Source organism: Clytia hemisphaerica, unplaced genomic scaffold (genome assembly GCF_902728285.1).
Source record: "Clytia hemisphaerica strain Z4C2 unplaced genomic scaffold, Clytia hemisphaerica genome assembly, whole genome shotgun sequence".
Lineage (NCBI taxonomy): Eukaryota > Metazoa > Cnidaria > Hydrozoa > Leptothecata > Clytiidae > Clytia > Clytia hemisphaerica.
In genome coordinates this window covers 1679563-1698901 of record NW_027103621.1, presented here as the reverse complement: position 1 = coordinate 1698901, position 19339 = coordinate 1679563, and the positions used below count along the sequence as shown (strand labels likewise).

The 19339-nt window shown below is 34.4% G+C and overlaps 2 protein-coding genes across 3 annotated transcripts in view; one reads left to right on the top strand and one right to left on the bottom strand.

The window, feature by feature from the left end:
• Nucleotides 1–621: 621 nt before the first annotated feature.
• The window catches only part of LOC136802338 (DNA mismatch repair protein Msh3-like), a 214101-nt gene continuing 195383 nt past the window's right edge, over nucleotides 622–19339 (bottom strand). Inside the window, exon 9 of the mRNA XM_067059062.1 lies at nucleotides 622–762. Coding sequence (XP_066915163.1) covers nucleotides 707–762 — 56 coding nt within the window. The 3' untranslated portion in view covers nucleotides 622–706. The remainder of the gene's footprint in view (nucleotides 763–19339) is intronic.
• LOC136802339 (LIM domain and actin-binding protein 1-like) lies at nucleotides 757–15994 on the top strand. Of its 2 annotated transcripts, XM_067059063.1 has the most exons (9): nucleotides 757–873; nucleotides 6994–7037; nucleotides 7426–7487; nucleotides 7750–7781; nucleotides 7970–8139; nucleotides 9860–10053; nucleotides 14117–14286; nucleotides 14574–14647; nucleotides 15149–15994. In XM_067059063.1, the coding sequence occupies exons 1-9, from the start codon at nucleotides 830–832 to the stop codon at nucleotides 15289–15291; spliced, it is 933 nt and encodes a 310-aa protein (XP_066915164.1). In that variant the 5' UTR covers nucleotides 757–829; the 3' UTR covers nucleotides 15292–15994. The 2 variants fall into 2 exon arrangements, with proteins under 2 accessions (XP_066915164.1, XP_066915165.1); XM_067059064.1 differs by lacking the exons at nucleotides 757–873; nucleotides 6994–7037; nucleotides 7426–7487; nucleotides 7750–7781; nucleotides 7970–8139 and adding an exon at nucleotides 9258–9622.

The following is a 19339-nucleotide window of genomic DNA, read 5'->3' as shown; positions in this document are numbered from 1 at the left end:
GAAAAACCTACCCTTAAAACCTTAAAAAGGGCGGCACATGCCGTGGTGGACCATGAGTGCAAAAAAAAAAAGAGGTTTGTGGTTCAAGATATTGAAGATAATGAGGAAAAACACATGATTTAATTTGTCAAAAATCGTCAATCATCAAAGTCATCTCTATCAGAAAAACCATTTCTGCCAAAATGATATCAAGATTTATGACGTCATTGTAAATGAACATGTCTGACGTGTTTTCAAAAGGCAGCATGGGGGAGATCTTGGCCGTGATTTCTTTGCACACGAGTTCCCATATCTGGAACGTGCAATGTTGAGAGCTATGCAGTGAAGTTGTCAATCGGCTTTCATTTGTTGTTGTTTTGTGGAGATAAGTTAAAATTCATACTTTTAAAGCTGAAAAAGTTTAAAGATATAGCAAAACCAGGAGTATGGGAAAATTTTATTTTTGAAATTTTAACTTTTGATTACTATTCTTTACTTTAGAAGAATTCTTTGGTATAGGTAGGGAGCACTGTATGTACCAAAACAGTCTACGGGGAAGCAGCATAGTTACGCCTTCCCACTGTCATTTGTAAATAGATCTCGATCACATCACTCAAATAAAGATCAAGTGTATCACAATCAACAGATCAAATCAATTTTAACACTAACCAAAATTGGTATTCGTTTATATGTTTTTAATCTAACAGGATTTTGTGGAAGGTCCATTTTAATTTTTTATTTGACTGTTTAAAAAATTATCACTTCGACTTGCGTAGAAAGGGGCTGGTTTCTGAACACTACACCTGGACGACAGTGATTTGCTGTTTCATTTATTGGAAAAAGAAGAAGAATGTCTGACGTTGAAGTGGAATACACAAACGGTTATCACAATGAGTAAGTTTTGTCTCACCTGCCAACAGCTCGTCCATCAAGGTAGAAATTCTCCTCTTAGAGATACTTATAGATCTTTTCCAGCCAAGCACAGGGGCAGCAGGCAGGGGATGTCAACGGTTAACCATGGCCTATTGAACCAATTTTCTCAATTGAACCATCAAACTCAATCGAACTTTAATCAAACAATAGGTGTTCAATTACCAAATCAAAGATCAATGTCTTGATTTGATTGTTTGGGCGGTTCTATTCCCAGGAGAATAATTTACCATCAGCCGAATAAGGATTATTTTTGTACCATTGCGGATGATTTTTCAGCTTGAGTTTATGTCTAATGTTATGCTTTTTTGAAGTGCTTGTTATAAGAGATTAGTGAATTTGATTATTTCTAGTTTTCAAAAGAAGCAAATTTAATCTTCCTTCTACAAGATTACACTTTAATATAATGCCAATACACCTTTCCCGTAATTCAAATTTCTCAGAAATGGCACGGGAAAATGTGCGCTCCACTGTTGTGTATAAAATTGTTTGGGAGGTAAAAAACGCATTTTTGCCTGCGAGGGGTTAGGGAAAGTGGGATTTGAGCCTCTTACTTTTGACAGCGATCTTCTTTTAGCAAAATATTTTCAGGATGGTATAATATCACGAATAGATTGAACATACTAAAATTTCAGGGGATTTGGTTAGACAGAACTTAAGAAAAGCTAAAAGAACCAACTTTCCCTAAGGGAACGCATGGGTTTGTTTACCTCCAGAGACCAAACGGTGGAGAGCATCAAAATAATGCGCGCGCATTAGTTTTACAAATTACGGGAAAGGTGTATTACCGTAACTTGATCTAATGTCGATAACCCTCCTCTAATTTCAACACCCTTTTTATCGGCTGAAATTGATAGAAAGGTTGAAACTGTTTTTCTTTGCTTAGGCGGTCATCGAAAAATTGTTCTATTCGCGTCACCCACCCGCATCAAATTTTCCTGGTGCGGAGATGCGGAAAAAAATCTGGGAAAAGCAATTTGTTCTTTTAAAGTATAGCTTTTTTCTCAATTGCTCTGACGACCATCGAAAAATTGTTTTGCTCGCGTTACCACCCGCCCGGCTGAGTTACTGGCGTGATTAAAAAAACCTGGAAATGTTTTTGACCGCCCGTCCGCCGCATGCATTTTTGACATCCGTTGCGACGCGAACAGAGCATTTTTTCGATGACCGCCTTAGTGGTCACAGAAGAATAATCCTTTATCAATCAGTAATTCAAGCTTTCATATTATTCCTGTCTCTAAAGAAGGGTGTCGGAATTAGAGGAGGGATGTTGATATAGACCTTTTTTTAAAGAGGCAGCCATGTTGAATAATTATGTACCGTAAATCCTCGAATAAGCGCCCCGCTTGAATAAGTGCCCCGGTCGAACAAGTGCCCCCTTTTAGTTAAGATAATATTATAAGCGCCCCGCCCGGGAGGGGCGCTTGTTCGAATATTGTTATTGATTGAATAAGATATTGAGTAGATACTTGTGTCTTAAAAAGAAAGAAAGCGATTAAGAATAAAATGATAGAAATTGTCAATTGGATTTTTCTAATTTTTCTTTTATTCATCCTTTTTTGAAAAATCAACCCTTTGAAACAGTTAAGTTTAAGCAGATTTCGAATTTGTTGATATACAAATTTCTGAAATAAAAAAATAAACACCCCGCTCGAATAAACGCCCCGCTTGAATAAGCGCCCCCCTTAGAGCCTGAAAAATTAAATAAGCGCCCGGGCGCTTATTTCAGGATTTACGGTACTCCAGCATAAAAACAATGATACAGCCATGCATAATTACTTATCATGCATACCATGAGTGGTCCTAAATCAGCGCTGCCTAAATCCAATGGGGTCTTTCAAAGATACAAACTAAAATAAAAACAAACCTTTCGCTGTGACGCAACAAAGATACCAAAGTGTCAATTAAACTGAGAGATTTGATACATTGAACCAATTAAACCAAATAACAATAATTGCTTCTTATATATACAAAATATAATTTTTTATTGCAATATGTACAACGTCATAAATGACAACAATAGTAACAGCATCATAAAAAGTATTACATGAATAATTATTTTTACAATTCACACTTTTTAAAATTACATAAATTGACATCTTCACATTACAGCAATCTTAGATGTTAGATGTTTTGTTTCGAGAGTTCTTGCAATAGTTTATCTTTCAACTTGGAGAGGTAATGTTTGTACAGGTTTGTAAACATAAGATTTTTTTCATAACAGTCATTTGGGGAATCGGAATTGGGACATGGCTGCCTCTTTAAAAAAAGGTTTATTAGACCAACTCAAGGTGTGCATTTAAGTTTTATATTAATAGTTTCTTCTTGCATATGTTTTGCATACGTTCTAAGGGAATTTCACCACGGCAATTCGGCCACCATAATTTTTGCATACAATTCAATATGGCGGATGGAAAGGCGGAATGGTCTATGGCCCAGAAAAAACCGAGACACTTGAATGTCTAACTACGATTGAACCTATGAAACTATGACCCAACATATCGAACTGCAATCAAACCTACCGGGTGCGCCACAAAAAAGTTTCTCTCTTTGAAACTAATTTTCTCGAAATCTAAAAATTTTAAAAGAACCATTCCTATTTCGTTAGAAAGAAGAAAGATAAACTTAAATTTTGATGGGTCATTTATTAAATTCGATTCATTAGATCAAAAGTTATGCTCTATTGAATAAAAAAGTTACTTTTCAGAAAGTGCTCGAAAACGTTAAAAATCGACATATTAAATTTTTATTTTAAATTTGGCAATTGCAATAGCATTTACATGATTAATAGCGTTTTGCAGTAACTAATCACATAAATTTTGAAGGGTCGAAAGGGTTTAAAATCATCATCAAAATCCATTTAATTTGCATTTACTGAAATTTTCCTTAGGTTTTTGGTGCTAGACTGGATAAAGTCTATGTAAGACTTGTTGATCTACCTCGAATCCCATATTTGATGTATTTTTATGAATTTTACCAGATTTTTTGGGCTTTTTTGATGAATTTTCTTCTTATCGTTGAAATTCAGTCTTCCTTTATATAACAAAAGGTCATTTAGATAGCTAATTATCATTTTTAATGACTGAAACGAAAATACTGATGATTTTTGACGTTTTTGAGCACTTTCTGAAAGTAACTTTTTTATTCAATTGAGCATAACTTTTGATCTAATGAATCGAATTTGATAAATGACCCATCAGAATTTAAGTTTTTCTTTCTTCTTTCCAATGAAAAAGGAATGGTTCTTTTAAAATTTCTAGCTTTCGAGAAAATTAGTTTCAAAGAGAGAAACTTTTTTGTGGCGCACCCGGTATTGAACTACCTTATTGGAACTAATTTTCGCGGAACTAATTTTCGCTGTTGAAAAAAAATCTCTGAAAAATTGCATTTTGCGGGTTTTAATTTTCGTGGGTTTTTTCATTTTGGAATTTTTGCGGGTTTTAATTTTTGCGGTTTTGCCCTTTTTCGGACAAATTTCTATAATTTTTCTAGGGATTTTTCAATTTTTTTTTTTAAATTGGAAAAAATTGTATTTCACGGGAATTAATTTTCGCGGTTTTTAACTTTCTAACTTTTTTTCGCGGTCAAATTTTTGTGATTTTAATGAAAAACCGAAAAAAAGCAAAAATTAGTTCAATTAAGGTATATTCGAATCGCGATCGAACATTAACAGAACAATCAAACAGTAATTGAACTTTACTGAAATTTCTTGGTTCGATTACCATAATATTCTGTAATAGTAATAGTAAATAATTGGTTCAGTAATCAAACAGTTCGATAGACATTCCTTGGTATTTTGCTAGGCCCCCGGGGGGGGGGGTACTAGGGTTGGCAAATGAGGGGTATGTGCGGACGGGACCTCCGAAAACCGACCCTTAGAGAGACTGATTCTTGCTGAAAAGGTGACCCTTAGAGAGACTTTTGAATTTTTTTTTTTCGATTTTTGAAAAAAGTCATACCCTTACAGAGACTTTATTACAATTTTTTTCTCTGGAAATCAAAAAATTTCCAGAATTTTCCGACCCTTAGAGAGACTAATTTAAAACTTTCTGATTTTTCCGACCCTTAGAGAGACTTTGAAAGGTAAAAAAACCGACCCTTACTGTCCGCACATACCCATCATCCATTTTTGGCTAAGTACCCTCCCCCCGGGCTAGGCCGCAACTACAAATAACTTATGTTCCATATTGTATTGTATGCTAAAACCAATGCAAAAAGAAAGTATTTCTAAAACTTACATGCATAATTGGCATTATATTAAAGTGTGATCATTTCTCAGGAAAAGTAAGGGCTTCAAAAAAGCATAACATTTTATCAGAGGAATGTAAAGAGATGGAAAGACAGTTTCTTGAAAGTAATGGAAAAATAGCTTGCCATATGCTCGAGCTAGCAAAAAAAATTTCATGGTATTGTTTAGTTTCTTCCCTGCTCTGATAATATTTTCACTTGACATCAATTTTTAAACAATTTAAAAATAGATAGGTCCCTGAAATATCTACTAACTCTCTTTTGAATGCGTGAAACTTTCTCAAACTTTCACAGAATAAATGTAATATCTTTATTTTTTTCTATCCAAAGATGCCGGCTAAAAAAACGAATAGCGCGTCAAACATCCGAATTTGAAATTTGTACTTGTTTTTTTTTTAGCCCACCCGGTACGACAATTAAATAAAACTTTGTCCACAAAACAAGTTTATGTTCAATTTACTGTTCTATTAAATTTCTCTGTAAAGATATTTTTTCAAGTCAGAAAATGAAAAGTTCTTTATAAGCACACACAATTTCAGACCCAATTTGTAGACATAAAGTCGCTGGAGAATTTTGGAAGAAAGTCTCAAACAATAGAGGTCACCTTAAACATTGATCGAAAAATCTTATCATTTGATGAAGAATTGACAAGTTTACAGGCCTCTCTTTAGTCCAAATATTTTCTTACACTGATGTCAGAAACAATGAATATCGTCTCATTTAATTTCTAAAGCTTTAAATGAACCAATAAGATTTCACCTATGGATAAAAGAGCTAATTAAAAATGCATGATATATGAGATTTTGAGCATGCATACATTGTAACTTTTTTAATTGTAGGGCGACCTTGGTTACAATAGCATACATCTCCTGTTTCTTTATACCTCCATGCTGCAAGGGACAATGGCTTCTTATATTTAAAATCAAAACATTGACCTGGACCTCCTCATTTGTAGCGACAAAATACTCAAAGAAATAAAATGCTTAAACCCCTTTGTACTAGGGGGGCTGTTTCTGTTTGGGGGCAAAACTTATGTTAACAGCTCCTGAAATAATGGATCTTTTGGCATGAAATTTTCTGCAAATTCTTAACTTTTATTTAGCTTCAAAATAAAAAAAATTTGACACCTTGAGCATGATGACATTTCTGATATCACAAGGTATCACATAAAAATTAACACATTTCCAATACAAATATATTTTTTATATCAAATTTATTGTTTAAACCGTAATTTATTGAATAATTAAGATAAAATAAGCATTTTAGACTCAGGGAACTTTTTTCTAAAGTCTTTGTTAGAATACAATAGCTATTTATAAGAACAAAGGATATTTTCAGTTTTTACTCACTTTGGGCATGATGAGTGACGTCATCGAAAAATTTTTTTGTCAAAGGTTACGTTGCATGACAAGGATCTTGTGTGCCAAATTTCATCATTTTAAAAGTTAAGGGATGGTGCAGGAACTGACCCCCTCCCAAGTTTTGAACCGCCCCTAAGAGCTTAGTATGAATAGGGTTAAGGTTTTGTAGAAATTTGGAAAAATAAAGGTTTACATACAATGGATGCGCCAATTTCAGCCCCTATAATGGGCATGCACAATTTATCGTTCTTTAAAACTGTTAGTGTAAACAGTGTAAAGTAAAAAGAGTAATGCATATGTTGGGGTGGTTTTGTACAGAGTTTGGGACAGCTAAATATGTCGTTCTTTATACTAAGTGACCAAACCTAAAACTTCTTTTTTTTATTCTTTCATAGTCTCTTTATGGTGGTCTGAAACTGGAGCTTACACTCCCTCTCTATTAGAAGCTGATAAAAACTTTTTTTTTTAATTTAAGTGAAGACATGAATGGAAGAGATGATATCCCTTCACCCACACAAGGTATCTAAGTTGATTATGTTTGCAGTCAGATTCATCAAACTAATAAAGTAAAGATGATGCCACTCGTGCGCACGGCATGGACCCTATCCTATCCTTGGATAGCTACGTATTCTAGGATAGGAATATCATAGCGTTTACCAGACACAGTTGACCCTCTGTTTGCGACAGAATATTGCCATGGTGTATCAGCGACATTACTTGAACAAGCGTATGGGTTAGCGAGTGTTTATTTGTGTGAGGAATAAACAACCTTTTCTTGGACGACGTACCTGAGTATTGGGCCCCTATTTTAAAGTTTAGAGCTTTTTTCCCCTGACCCTGCCTATTTTGATCCTCTAAGTACTAGGTAGGTACATAGGAATTATGTTCTCTTGTTTCTATGTTTTAGATGATTTGTCAGACGATGAGAAACCAAGATCAGAAAGCACAAGATCTCAACAATCAGTTAAAGTAAGATGTGGCTTATTGTTTCCGAGTACTCAAAACCTTTTATAGCTGTACGTCTTTCTTCCTGTCTGTATGCTTCACTTACAACCATATACATGACTTTGAAGCAGATTGGAGGCTTAAAACAAGGTCGAATTGACGAATCTCTCTGAATCTCTACATACTTTTTCCATGCATGGGTTTTATTTTAGAAATATTTTGACTTCGGAATGAGCTTTTCCGATCTGTCATCACAGACACTTTAATTTTGTTACCTTTTCTTTAGGTCACAGAGAGCAGACAAAGGACGCTATCAAGGTAATAATCTCATTCTTGATGATAGTATAATGTTAACAATGAAAATGAATGCTTCGTTTTTTTATCTGCCCATATGATTGAAATCCTTCATAACCCGTCTTGACATAACCGAGCTGCAAGGCTAGCTATAGACTATCATAGCTTTATTTCTCAATAAACAAGGCCAGCTTTTTTTCACTTCATCTCAGGGATGAAAACAAGGCACCAAGGAGAGGAAGTCGAACAAGTTCAACCACAAGTGATCAATCTGATGACTACCATCAGTCAGCCACCGAACGAAGGAACAGATATGAGAAGAAGGTTGGAAGAGGATTTTCTGTTGATAAACCACGTATTCAAGCTCATGGAGGATCCACAGGTTTGGTTAAAGATATTCTTACTTTCCAAATTGAATTTACTTTGGGCTTGTATTGGTTCACAGTACTAAGCTCGACAACATCATGACGTAAAAAGTTGCGTCCTAAAGAATTTATATACTTTTCCCGATCAGCAGAGTATGAACGATAAACTAACAAATAGATATCTGACTTCTATCTTACTTTAATCTGGTATAATTATCAACTAATACTGGGTTTATTAGACTCATGTCGAATCAGAATTTTAAGGTTATTGAAAACAAAAAATTCACCACCAGAGCAAGAAACCAGTTTCACATCATTCAACATCATTGTGATATACGCTAGCTTCTTGCACATCTTTTGAAAGTTCTTTTTTAATCAAGAATTTCTTACCTTATCGATACAAAGGCCACATGCTAAGAGATGTGGTGTATTTTGATTTGTTGTTAAACGATTAACTTTTATAGCAATTTTTTATTATTGAAATCTCAAGAAAAAACCTTTGTATTGAAGCAGATAAATTTTAATCGAAAATATTCTGTCTACTCGAGGTATAAGAACGTCCTTAGTGTCGTTCCTTCCAAATTTAAAGAGAACCTACATTTGTTCTAAGGCTAAGACAAACTATCGATAGGGTTTAAAGTGACAAATCCTGATAATCTAAAATTAAAACCTTTGAGCATTTACGCCTTATTTTAGAGTATCATTTATTAGATTGATTCCTTCATCGTCCAGAGTTTTGATTAAAGTTTATCAACAATCAAGCTGTATGAGAAAATTGGGCAGTCTCGCTCCTTTTATTCGACAACTTTTACGCTGTTTCTAATTTATAAAATCATCCTTCTTTAGTGTGAAGCTTATTTTAAATCTAACAGAGAAATATCACGATTGTAGTGAAAAAAAACTTACGAGCAAAATAAGTTTTAGAAGTTCGAGAGAAAAAGTGCCAACCCATTCCAGAAGAAGTTGTTTGGACAGCATACAGTAAAAAGAAGTTGTTTGGACATCATACAGTAAAGGTCGTGAAAGAGTGGTATACCAAACTCTCAAGATAAATATAATCAAAGGAAAGGAAATATCTAAGAATTTTTTGAGAATCGATATTTTAACAAGAGAAAAGATGGTAAAAGCAAATAAGAGAAATTTGAGTATTTGAGTTTAGTTGTTTTGTCGTTACCAAGTTTGAATATTTTAAAGTTTTGAATTCAATGGACAGTAATAATAGTAGTTTTGATTCATCGGATGGTTCGTCATTTTTATCTGATATCTTGGAATCTGAATCTGAATCTACTATTGAAGAATTAAGAAAAGAAACGGAAGAATTGGAAAGGAAATTCTCATCACTTGTACCTGTGCTGGTAACGGAAGGGAAGGAGAATTTATATGCTGACCGAGTTGTAAAGATGTCTTCTGATGATGAACATGACAGTGATATGATGATCATGGAGGAGAAGGGAGAAGCTAAACACACCAAGGATGATGGTGGTATAGAAGAACAAATAAGTAGGCGCTCACACACTGCTTTCTGTTCATCAGTAAAAAGGGAAAGGATTACGGAAACTTAATTGTTTTAGGCCAGGGGAAGCCTGCAACAAAGTGATTCTTCAAAAAGAAGCTTTATTTGAACAAAATAACATTTTTAATGAGCAAGTGAAATATTTGAAGTCTTCTGAAGACTGCTCGCTCACAAAATTTTTGATTTAACGTTACTACAAACTTATTTCAAAATATTTTCTTCAGGTGCATCAACTCTAAAGGAACGATTTGAGAACAAAGCCATCGAAAGCAAAAATAGAGTCATGACGTCATCGAACCGTCTTCAAGGATTGTCCAATCAAAATGGGGAAGGAGAAGAACGCCATTCCGCCCTTTCGCTGAAGGCGCGATTTGAAGCGAAGGCCCAAGACAGTGCGCCAGTCAAGCGAAACTTCGTGGTAAGTGAAAGTTTAAGAATTCTTAACTGTTTTGAAACACAAAGCAGTTTACGTGATGAAATCACTATTGTTAATATTTTATCTCGAATTTAATTGCATGCATACCCCCATTTAGACAACAGAACCATCAGCTGCACAGCACTTGAATTTTGTCTTTAAATTACTACCAAAAGATTGCAACTAAAAAACCTATTATCAAACCTCACCAAACCGAATTTTTTCTTTCCACTGCATTTGACGGCCATTTTGTTTTCCATGTGTAATTTCTCTCTGACAAGTGTACACATCTCCTTCTTCGTTGTTGTGTGTTTAAGTTGTCTTGGAAGATTCACTGATGGCTTATTTAAATATTTTGCAAACAAACATCTCCTCGTTCATCGATGTTTTCAATCTTTTCCTATCCTTGATATGTTTCTCCGAAAACAACACTCGCTATTTTTTTTTTCATTGGTTTTAAAGAGTTTTCCTTCTAAAAATTATTTTCAAGGTTTGAGGGTTGAGGTCATGGACATGATGTTAATGTTTTCGTTGGTTTTGGTTTTCTCTGATAGTTTCTGCGTTTACGTTTCAAGCTGTAACTTTATTTGCTTTGTGTAATAATTTGTGTAATAATTTATTCACTTCTGTATCAAATCTAGTTCAATTTGTGTCGATTTTGATGTTGGGGAACAGTCAAGTTAAGTAAAGAACTGCTAATTTAAATGATGTCAAAACCTCATTGAATCACGCCTCCGATTGAAGGGCGTAATGGCGTTTAGCTCGCCTTTCAGAGCACAATCCATCTCCTCAAAAATAGGGGCGTTTCTGCTGTAAAGCGGTCAAAAAAGTACCAAACTACGCGTGTTTTGGGTGTTTTGAGGAAAATTTAATTTCCCGGCTACACTTGAGTATTATTACTTCATAGCCTTATTTTCTGTTTGGAGAGTCCTTGTTATTTTTTTTACAATATTTAGACTGAATCAGCTCTTTCACTTTAATTTTCTTTCCAAACCTCCAACAACGTAAATCCACTGTTTTCAAGCCAGGTTGCATCGTATCGCATTTTAAAAGATCACGTATCTTAATATTTGAATCCTCCTTGTTTCTTTTCCGCAAACTGTGTATTCTACATCAATTCTTATAAAGTTCGTGTTATTTCATACGTTGTTTTTGTTCCATGATTTTACCACTCTTGCTACTAGTGCTCTTGCCGCCTTCAGACCTTGTTACAGACACTTTTCTAGCTGAAAACGGTCGCGAGTGGAAACGGCTCAACAAGGGCAGATTAAGTCTCTTAACATGGAAAACTCGGTGAGTAAATGAAATCTTATTGTTTTCTTTAGATATTTGTTGACGAGCTTTTTTTCTAAATTTATGATAGCGATATCCAACTATTTTAAAGCTAGTCAAGTGGAGAGATGGCTTCTGTGTAAATAATCACTTGAGGTCAAATTTTCCCCCATTTTTGACCCATACTTCGTTTGTTTGGTCTACCCATCTGCTTTTTGTAAAAATGAGGAAGGAGGGCGATGCATTCGAAATTATATCGTTGGAAAACAACAGACACTTTGAACCGAGCAAACAGGGAAAACTTTTATGGTTGATTTAAGTATGCCTGTGTATGCTTGGAATTGAAGTACATTTTCCTCATAGATTCAAAATTTTCCGTACGTTGTACTGTTAAACTTTCAGAATTTGATAATCGTTTTTTTATTTTGTATAATTTTGTAAAATGTGAGTGAAAATCATCACATATATATTTTGAATTAGTTCAATTAGCGTCTCAGTGTGGTTTCTTTCGCAAAATGGAGCAAAAATTTTTGACCTCTTACTCGTTAAATGTATGGTCTTCAAAAGAACTCGCTGTTTTTGGAAGTCTTTTTTTCCGTTTTTCATCGCCTGGGTATATTTTTGTTTTTAATTAAAAAGTGAAATAGATACAATTAAAGACACTATCCATCGTATTACGGTTACACAATATTATGATATCAGTCAATATTTACCATCCAATATACGGATTCTTTAAAATCTTGGTTGGTTATTATGATATAATATCAAGATACGATCACTCTACGGGATCATTGTTCGTTGATTTTTGTGGTAGCTCGTTGATACGCAAAAACAAAACTTGAAATGAGTGTTAAAACTGTTTCCATCCTTAAATGTGTCTTTATCGAAAGGGAAATGGTCTGTCAATAAGTCTGAAAACAGAAGGAAAACTGGTTCCAGTAAATCCTCGTTTGATTACTATATGAATGTTTATGCTTGTATGTGTATAATAAACTGTTGCTCCAACGGAGGGAAGTACTATATCGACTAAAAAACGTTTTTACTGCCAGTTGAAAGCAACAAGTCTATTTTACAGAATGTTACTTACACGATTACTAAGGTTGTGACCAAGGGAGGTCACAGACAAAACTTCAAGTCTCTCTTGACTAAAATTTTCCCGGTTTCGGAGTCGGATTTCCCTTACAGGGTGTGTGAAAATATCATTGGGTATAGGTATTAGCATGACTTTGTATCAAAATACTGGTTGAAAGACCTTTTTCTCTATTATTCGATGCTGTATGTTTTTGTGAATGAATGAATTGGTTTTTGAAAGGTTTCATTAATCATATAGAATATAAGATGAAGAGATAACCCTATTCACGTCTTTTCTATCAATTCATAACCATCATTCATCTCTTATCAGGTGCCCTAATGTGCAAAAAGAAAAAAGGAAGAAATAGTTTTTGTACTCTACAGCGTGTTCTTTTTCCTCGTGAAATAAAAACATTGGGGAAAATAAAACTTCTCTTTTGATGTCTGTACAGCTTCTTCTTTCATTTCAACCTCGTAAAAGTTCAGAATTTTTGGTTTTGAATATTTTCTGTGTATAATTTCTGGTTTGACTTTGGATTTGACCGATGACGAAAATTGGAGTATTTATATTGTGTGTATATATTTTTGATCAGTAGAGTGGTTTACAGGGGCAGTATTCACATTTACTATCGTTCTTCCTTGTTAGTTTTTAGCCTATTTCATATTTCATAGGATTCTTGTTTTTGGCACGTGATTTTTTTCAAATATGAAAACTTTATATGGTTGAGCACTCTTTTTCGAATTGAGATTTAAGTTTGAATTCCCAAGTTAATTGTCAACGTCCCTTCTTTAAGGGAAATCTGTACATGTTTGTGCATTTTTCCCTGTAAATTGAACGGAAAATAGACGCTTTTTTTGTAAGAATGGTGTAAAACCATTTCATTATGGATATTCTTAACTTTTTTAGGAAAATCATCCTAAAATATTCTTACAGCATTCTTAGGTTAGGATCCTAATTCAGACTAGATTTAATAACATTTAATACATATATCTCAAGCATAAAATGGAATTTTTGTGAAAGGAGTGAGCCTTACTTGGAGGTAATTGACAAATTATAATTGAAAATGCTCTAAAAATGGCATTCTTAGCTTGAGTAGCAAAAATCCATGATGGTGATATTCTTAGCATTATTCTTAATTTTTTGGCCATTTTCATCATGGACATTCTTATAAAGTGTATTCTTATAAAAAAAAGCGTGTAGCGTGTAACAGATGCACGAATGCTACGAAGTTGGTTAATGTCCTAAGGTTAACAAAATACAAATCAGCTACAAATATACACTTCTTTTGACAGTCAAACATACTTATAAACAAATAAAAAATTAATAAACGGGTGCGGAAATATTTCCTAATCATGTCGGTGAGCGAAAGGATATCCAAACTCAACATCAGTTCCAACAACACGAACGAGCCTCTAAAGGTATTTGCTTACACCGGGCTCTTGAGATATACTTTCTTTGTCAGCATTCGCAAAAATAGATAACACGCTTTTAGGTAGAGACTCGAGTAATGAGATATCTTGATTGATGACTTTTATACACTCTAAACCTATAAAAATGAACGATAAGGATCGTAGAAAGAAATTTGACCCATCATTGGATTGCAGCTGCTAGTGTAATTTCTTTCCACCCAAGTATTTAATTTCTAGAATTGAATTTTCTGTTGAGATTTGTTTTCACTCAATGAATCTTTATAGCGTTAAATCATTTGTCTTCTTTTTCCAGATCAACCGTAGCGGTGGTGGCGCAGCCAAAAAGTTCGGTGGCGGTGGTGCCACATCCAATAAATGTTTTGTCTGCAACAAGACGGTGTACCCAATGGAAAAATTAGAGGCCGATAAACATATGTACCACAAGTTCTGTTTCAAATGCAAAACATGTAATCGAACTGTCGGGTAGGTAAGCTCTTCGTACATCGTCGGGCTCCAAAAGCTTATTCTTATCGCATCTCGACTTATTACTATCAATACTACAGCCCTACTGTATAATGAGTCTTTGCTGGTTTTCACGATTTCTTCATGTGGGAGTAAGTTTGTTCGCTGAGAAAATTGTCATTAAGATTGGTTAGTGAATGTCTTTTTGGTATCTTTCTGTAGACATTTCTTATTTGTTGCATGATGACTCAAACAGATTACATTGACATTATGAAAATTCTGAAAGTTTCACTTTTGAACCTTTATAGTCTTGGAAACTATGCAGCCTTACAAGGAGAAATTTACTGCAAACCACATCTCAAGCAACTATTCAAACTGAAAGGTTTGTTCTTAATTCAAAATGTTATTGACAGCATACAGTACAAAATGTTTTTGAAATTACCACATCACCGTAGTTACCAAACGGCTGAAAAACGAAGTCGTTAGATTTAATAGTAGCAAAACAACTGCCTCATTCCAGGAACTTCGTGATTACTCTCAATAACTATTCTTTATCATAGTAAACTTTTTAACGGAAGAATTTTAAGGCAGGCGGCGCTCATGTTGCCTTCAATGAATTTATCAAAGGATGATCGACATACATTCCAAACCTCATGTTTCAAATGTTACAGCTGAAAAGCAGACAGACTTGGTTTGAGTTTGAATTTGAATTTTAACGCGATGACAGTTCCATGTTTGACTGTCAGTGAAAATTCAAACTTCTAGCTATTTCTAGTTTCAATTCGCGTTACTTTGATTTTGAAGTTGAATCTTTGAATCTATGCTGAAACCCAAATTACTTTTTTCAGTTTTTGAAACTTCATGACTTTTTTTTTGCTTGTAGGAAATTACGATGAAGGTTTCGGACGCGAGCAACGAAAAGCAGACTGGATGAACAAAGATGATAAGAACGTGGAGACGATGAACAACGAAGTGAACGGAACCGCAGGCGATGCAGACGAAGAAGCTCCACTAAACGATGATTAAATATCGATGTAAAAAGGGCTGAATGTGGGAGAGGGGTGAAAACGTTTATGATTTTATGATGAACAAAAATGACAAGATATGATGACTTTTTTATATACTTTAAGTAATTTATAGACAACTGCGAATGACCAGGATGTTTGCTCTTAAACCCTTATTTTATGAAATTGGGTTGGTAGTTCAATAGCAAATTTGGTTGTGATCCTGAGTTTAGTTTGTACTTGAACTATACAAGTGGATCTAATTTATTTCATACAATTTCAATAATTTCACGCAGCATATTGTAATTATAATCGAATTCTTTTTTAGTTGGTTTTATTTTTCTTTCTCGTTCTTTATTTGCAAACTCTGAAGTTTTTTATGATTTCTTTTAGCCTTCTGCCTACCTCTATATCATTCGAATGTTTTCTCATCAAAATTCTTTAAGAAGTTTTTTCTTTCTATGTTTCTTCTTTCATCGATGGACCTCCTTAATTTATTTTGAGTGTTGGGCACTTTATTTTATCATAATTGACTGATTTAATAAATATTATAATTATAATTTGGGTATATTTAAATAGAGAAATTCTTAAATTTTGTGATTTTGAAATATTTTAACTTTTGTTGATTTTAACCTGAGAAATTTTGTGTTCTTTGAAATTTATGTCCTTTTATGATTTTTTGAACTGTTTTTATATAAATAGATATGTTTAATGATTCAATTGAATTTACATCTCCAGTAAATGTCCAGGCGTAGACAAGGTATCCAAAACAGCGAGAGAGAATAGGATTCATCGTCAGCTTGTCAAAACTCCAACTAATATTTCCAAATTTTGACTCAAAAGTATGGAATAATAATTTCAGAGAGTATGGAATTCAAATTATAATATTCTTATAACACAGACTCCCAACTTTTGCATACAATTCAGTGCCGTAGCAACTGGGGGGGGGGGGGGGCAAGGGGGCTATGCCCCCCCCCCCCCCCAATAATCTTTTCAAAAATGGTTATTTTGCAAAATGCAAAGTTTTTCTTGTTTTTTCTTGAAAGCATTTTGTTTTGAGTGCATTTTCAAGCAATCTAGAGCCTAAATTTTCAAAATTTCCCCCCTCGGCCCAAACCATGGTTGGCCCTCGCGGTGTCACTAAACTTCAGACCCCCCCCCCCCCCCCCAATAAGAAAATGCTTCCTACGCCACTGCAATTTTTTTCAAGTCATAAAAAAATTATTGCAGTGATAAAAAGGTTCTAAAGTATACACGCAGTTGAAATTCTGCAATTCAGCGATGAAAAATGTTGACAAAATATGTTGCAAACTTATTAAAAATTAGAGAATTATTCTCTTGTGAATAACGAGTAATGTTCAAGCTCTATCAATCCATTTACCCAACTATTTCAAAAAAATAATATTTAATATTGTGACGGAATTTTGTTGGATTTTTTTATACCAATATTGACCAAAATACCAAAATTTAAACAGCTTGCTACAGCTAATGAGTTACCGTCGTTAAATTTGTCTCGCCTCAGTCTTTTTTTGACCTAATCATCAGGATGATACCCCGGGGGTGGGTACTAGGGTTGCGAGCTGACGGGGGGGGTGCCGCCCGACTTTCGAACTTTGGACCCTTACCGGGACTGAAAGGGAGAAAACAAAGGAAAATTTTTGGAATTTTACGACCCTTAGCGGGACAAATTTGACCAATTTTGACCAAATGTCGATCTTTCAGGGGGTAAAAAGTTGAAATTTTCCAACCTCGTTCCCAGGGCCTGATTCTCACTTTTTTATAATTTTGATGGTCGTTTCGAATCGCCCTGGCAAAAAAGGATTGAGATTCGCTGACGTCAGCGAAAAAAAAGTTGAATTTCAACTATTTTTTCGCAAGCTTTCATTTTCTGGAAGATAATTTTTTACTGATGTTGCGGTGGTTGCATTGACGTCACAGCTACTAAGAACCAATCACATACCTTAATAAAACATTGCTATTTGTAAACATACCTTAATCGATCAAAACATTAGCTCATCGATGGAAAATGTGTATAAGTTTCTGTTCATGCATTTCTGACCCTCCTCTAAAAAGTTGAAAAATGGCTCTTGATATGCCAATGGTGTAATGGAAAGGTAGACTGATAGAAATGGGAAGAAGGAAGCATACAGATGATATATATAGATGGTTTATATAAAAAGGTAAATGCTTTTTTTAAAGGGATCCATTTATACTTGAAGTCAACACTTTTCATTTTCCACGTATGATATCGAAGGTGGTGAAACCAGAACTTTAGTATAAAAAAAGTGTTGGAGACTTAATTTTTTCCTCTAAAAACTTGGAGATTTCGTGTGAAAGCCATGTGATTTTTATTTTTGAGGAAATTGTTAAAAACTTGCTAAAAACTTGTAGAAAATGGTCTGTTTCATACCTCCCCCATAAAATTCTGAACTTTCTTGTAACTATGACAAAGGCTATCATAGTTATATCTATGAAAGGTAAAATTTTGGGTACGGTTTTCCCAGTACTTTATATCCCTGTACAGTGAGGTTAGTCTATATACAAAAATTTTCACTTTAAAATTGTTGTGATTTTAAGGTGGCAGAAAAACTCTGAGAGCTGGAGATTTGGTTCAAAACTGTGAGCCTCATAAGAAGTTTAGATTTTTAATTAGATAAGACCAAATCTACATGTATTTCTTCTGAAGTCAAGAAAAAGTACCAGAGTTTGTTTGGCAATGTTTGTTTCAATTTATCTGAAAATTATCAAGACAAGGTGAAGCGTGATGCTACAGATCAAATCTGTGTTTAGACTGGACTCACCAACCTTTATGATAGACGCTAGGTGATCAGGATGGTCCATTGAATAACTAATCACTACAGCATAAATTACAGCTGTTGCCTTAAGATGAAATAAATTATCCTGTTTTGACTGAGGACAACTTGTGTATATTATGCTGAAATAATTTCCTTTATTCAATAGAACATTGCGTTAGCCTAGTCTATCATAAGGGTACAGTCTGTTCCAAAAGACGCATCAACGTGAAAGTGTATTTTGCAAAGAGGCTTACAAATTTGTGTCTTGACACTTAATTGTGTTGTTAACAGGCGTAGCCAGGATTTTTAAGGGGTGTTGCAAATTTCAATTTTTGAATGGGCGGTTAAAGAACGGGCAGTGATTTCATGAGGGCGGAACGTTAAAATTCTAGTGACAGAAAGAAATAATTTTCAAAATATTCTTGATACAAGTTTAATCTTTTTCACTTTTCATCCTATATCATATTACAAAAGGATATGATGTTGGTAATTGGGCGTATAAATTCTTTCTGGTGCTATAAATGGCCTTTTGGAAAAAAATCAGGCAGGTTATTTTGGAATACTCTTGAGTCAAATTATTTCTACAGTTGGAGAGAACTTAGCAAATCAAGCACATGCATTATGTCAACAAGCTCTTTTCTGATCTTTGAAATATCTAAAGATTTTCACTGTTTTCATTCAGAAAAAGTCTCTACTTCTCCAATTCTCAGAATTCCAGGAAATTATAACACACTATAAAGTAAAAGAGTCCATATATTACGGATGAATAAATCACTCTGATCAAGAACAAGTTTAATAGCAATATTTTTCGCAGGAACTAATTTTTGCGGAAATAATTTTTGCGTTTTTGGGTGTCTACTCTTGAGTTCAATTGTAGGAGTGGGTGGAATAAGTAGGGGAGTTGGTACTTTGGGAGAAAATCCATAAAATGGGGAGGTCAATATTGAGATTGATTTTGGGGTGATTCTCCCAAAAACCCCTAGGAGAATAAAGGTTTTGGCTTGGGACTTTTTCAGGAAAATTTCATAAAATTGGGGGGTCGTTATAAAATGATTTTTGGGGGGGATGTTTTTCCCGGAAAATTGCAAAGTGACAATTAAGGGCAAAAGGGTACTGCGAAATTTAGTTCCACGGAATGCAATCTTTAAAATTTAAAAATCCTCAAAAGCCTCTAGGAATATGAAAGAGTTTGAGCAAAAAGTTGGTGGCAACCGTGAAAATCATTTTCTCAAAATGTACCAAGTAAAACCGCAAAGTATTTTTGTGTAACAATTT

Coding starts and splice junctions, on each gene's coding strand:
- LOC136802339 (XM_067059063.1), top strand. CDS start 830: ATGTCTGACGTTGAAGTGGAATACACAAACGGTTATCACAATGA. Junction 8,140..9,859: donor AGCTCATGGAGGATCCACAG/GTTTGGTTAAAG, acceptor TATTTTCTTCAG/GTGCATCAACTCTAAAGGAA. Junction 14,648..15,148: donor GCAACTATTCAAACTGAAAG/GTTTGTTCTTAA, acceptor TTTTGCTTGTAG/GAAATTACGATGAAGGTTTC.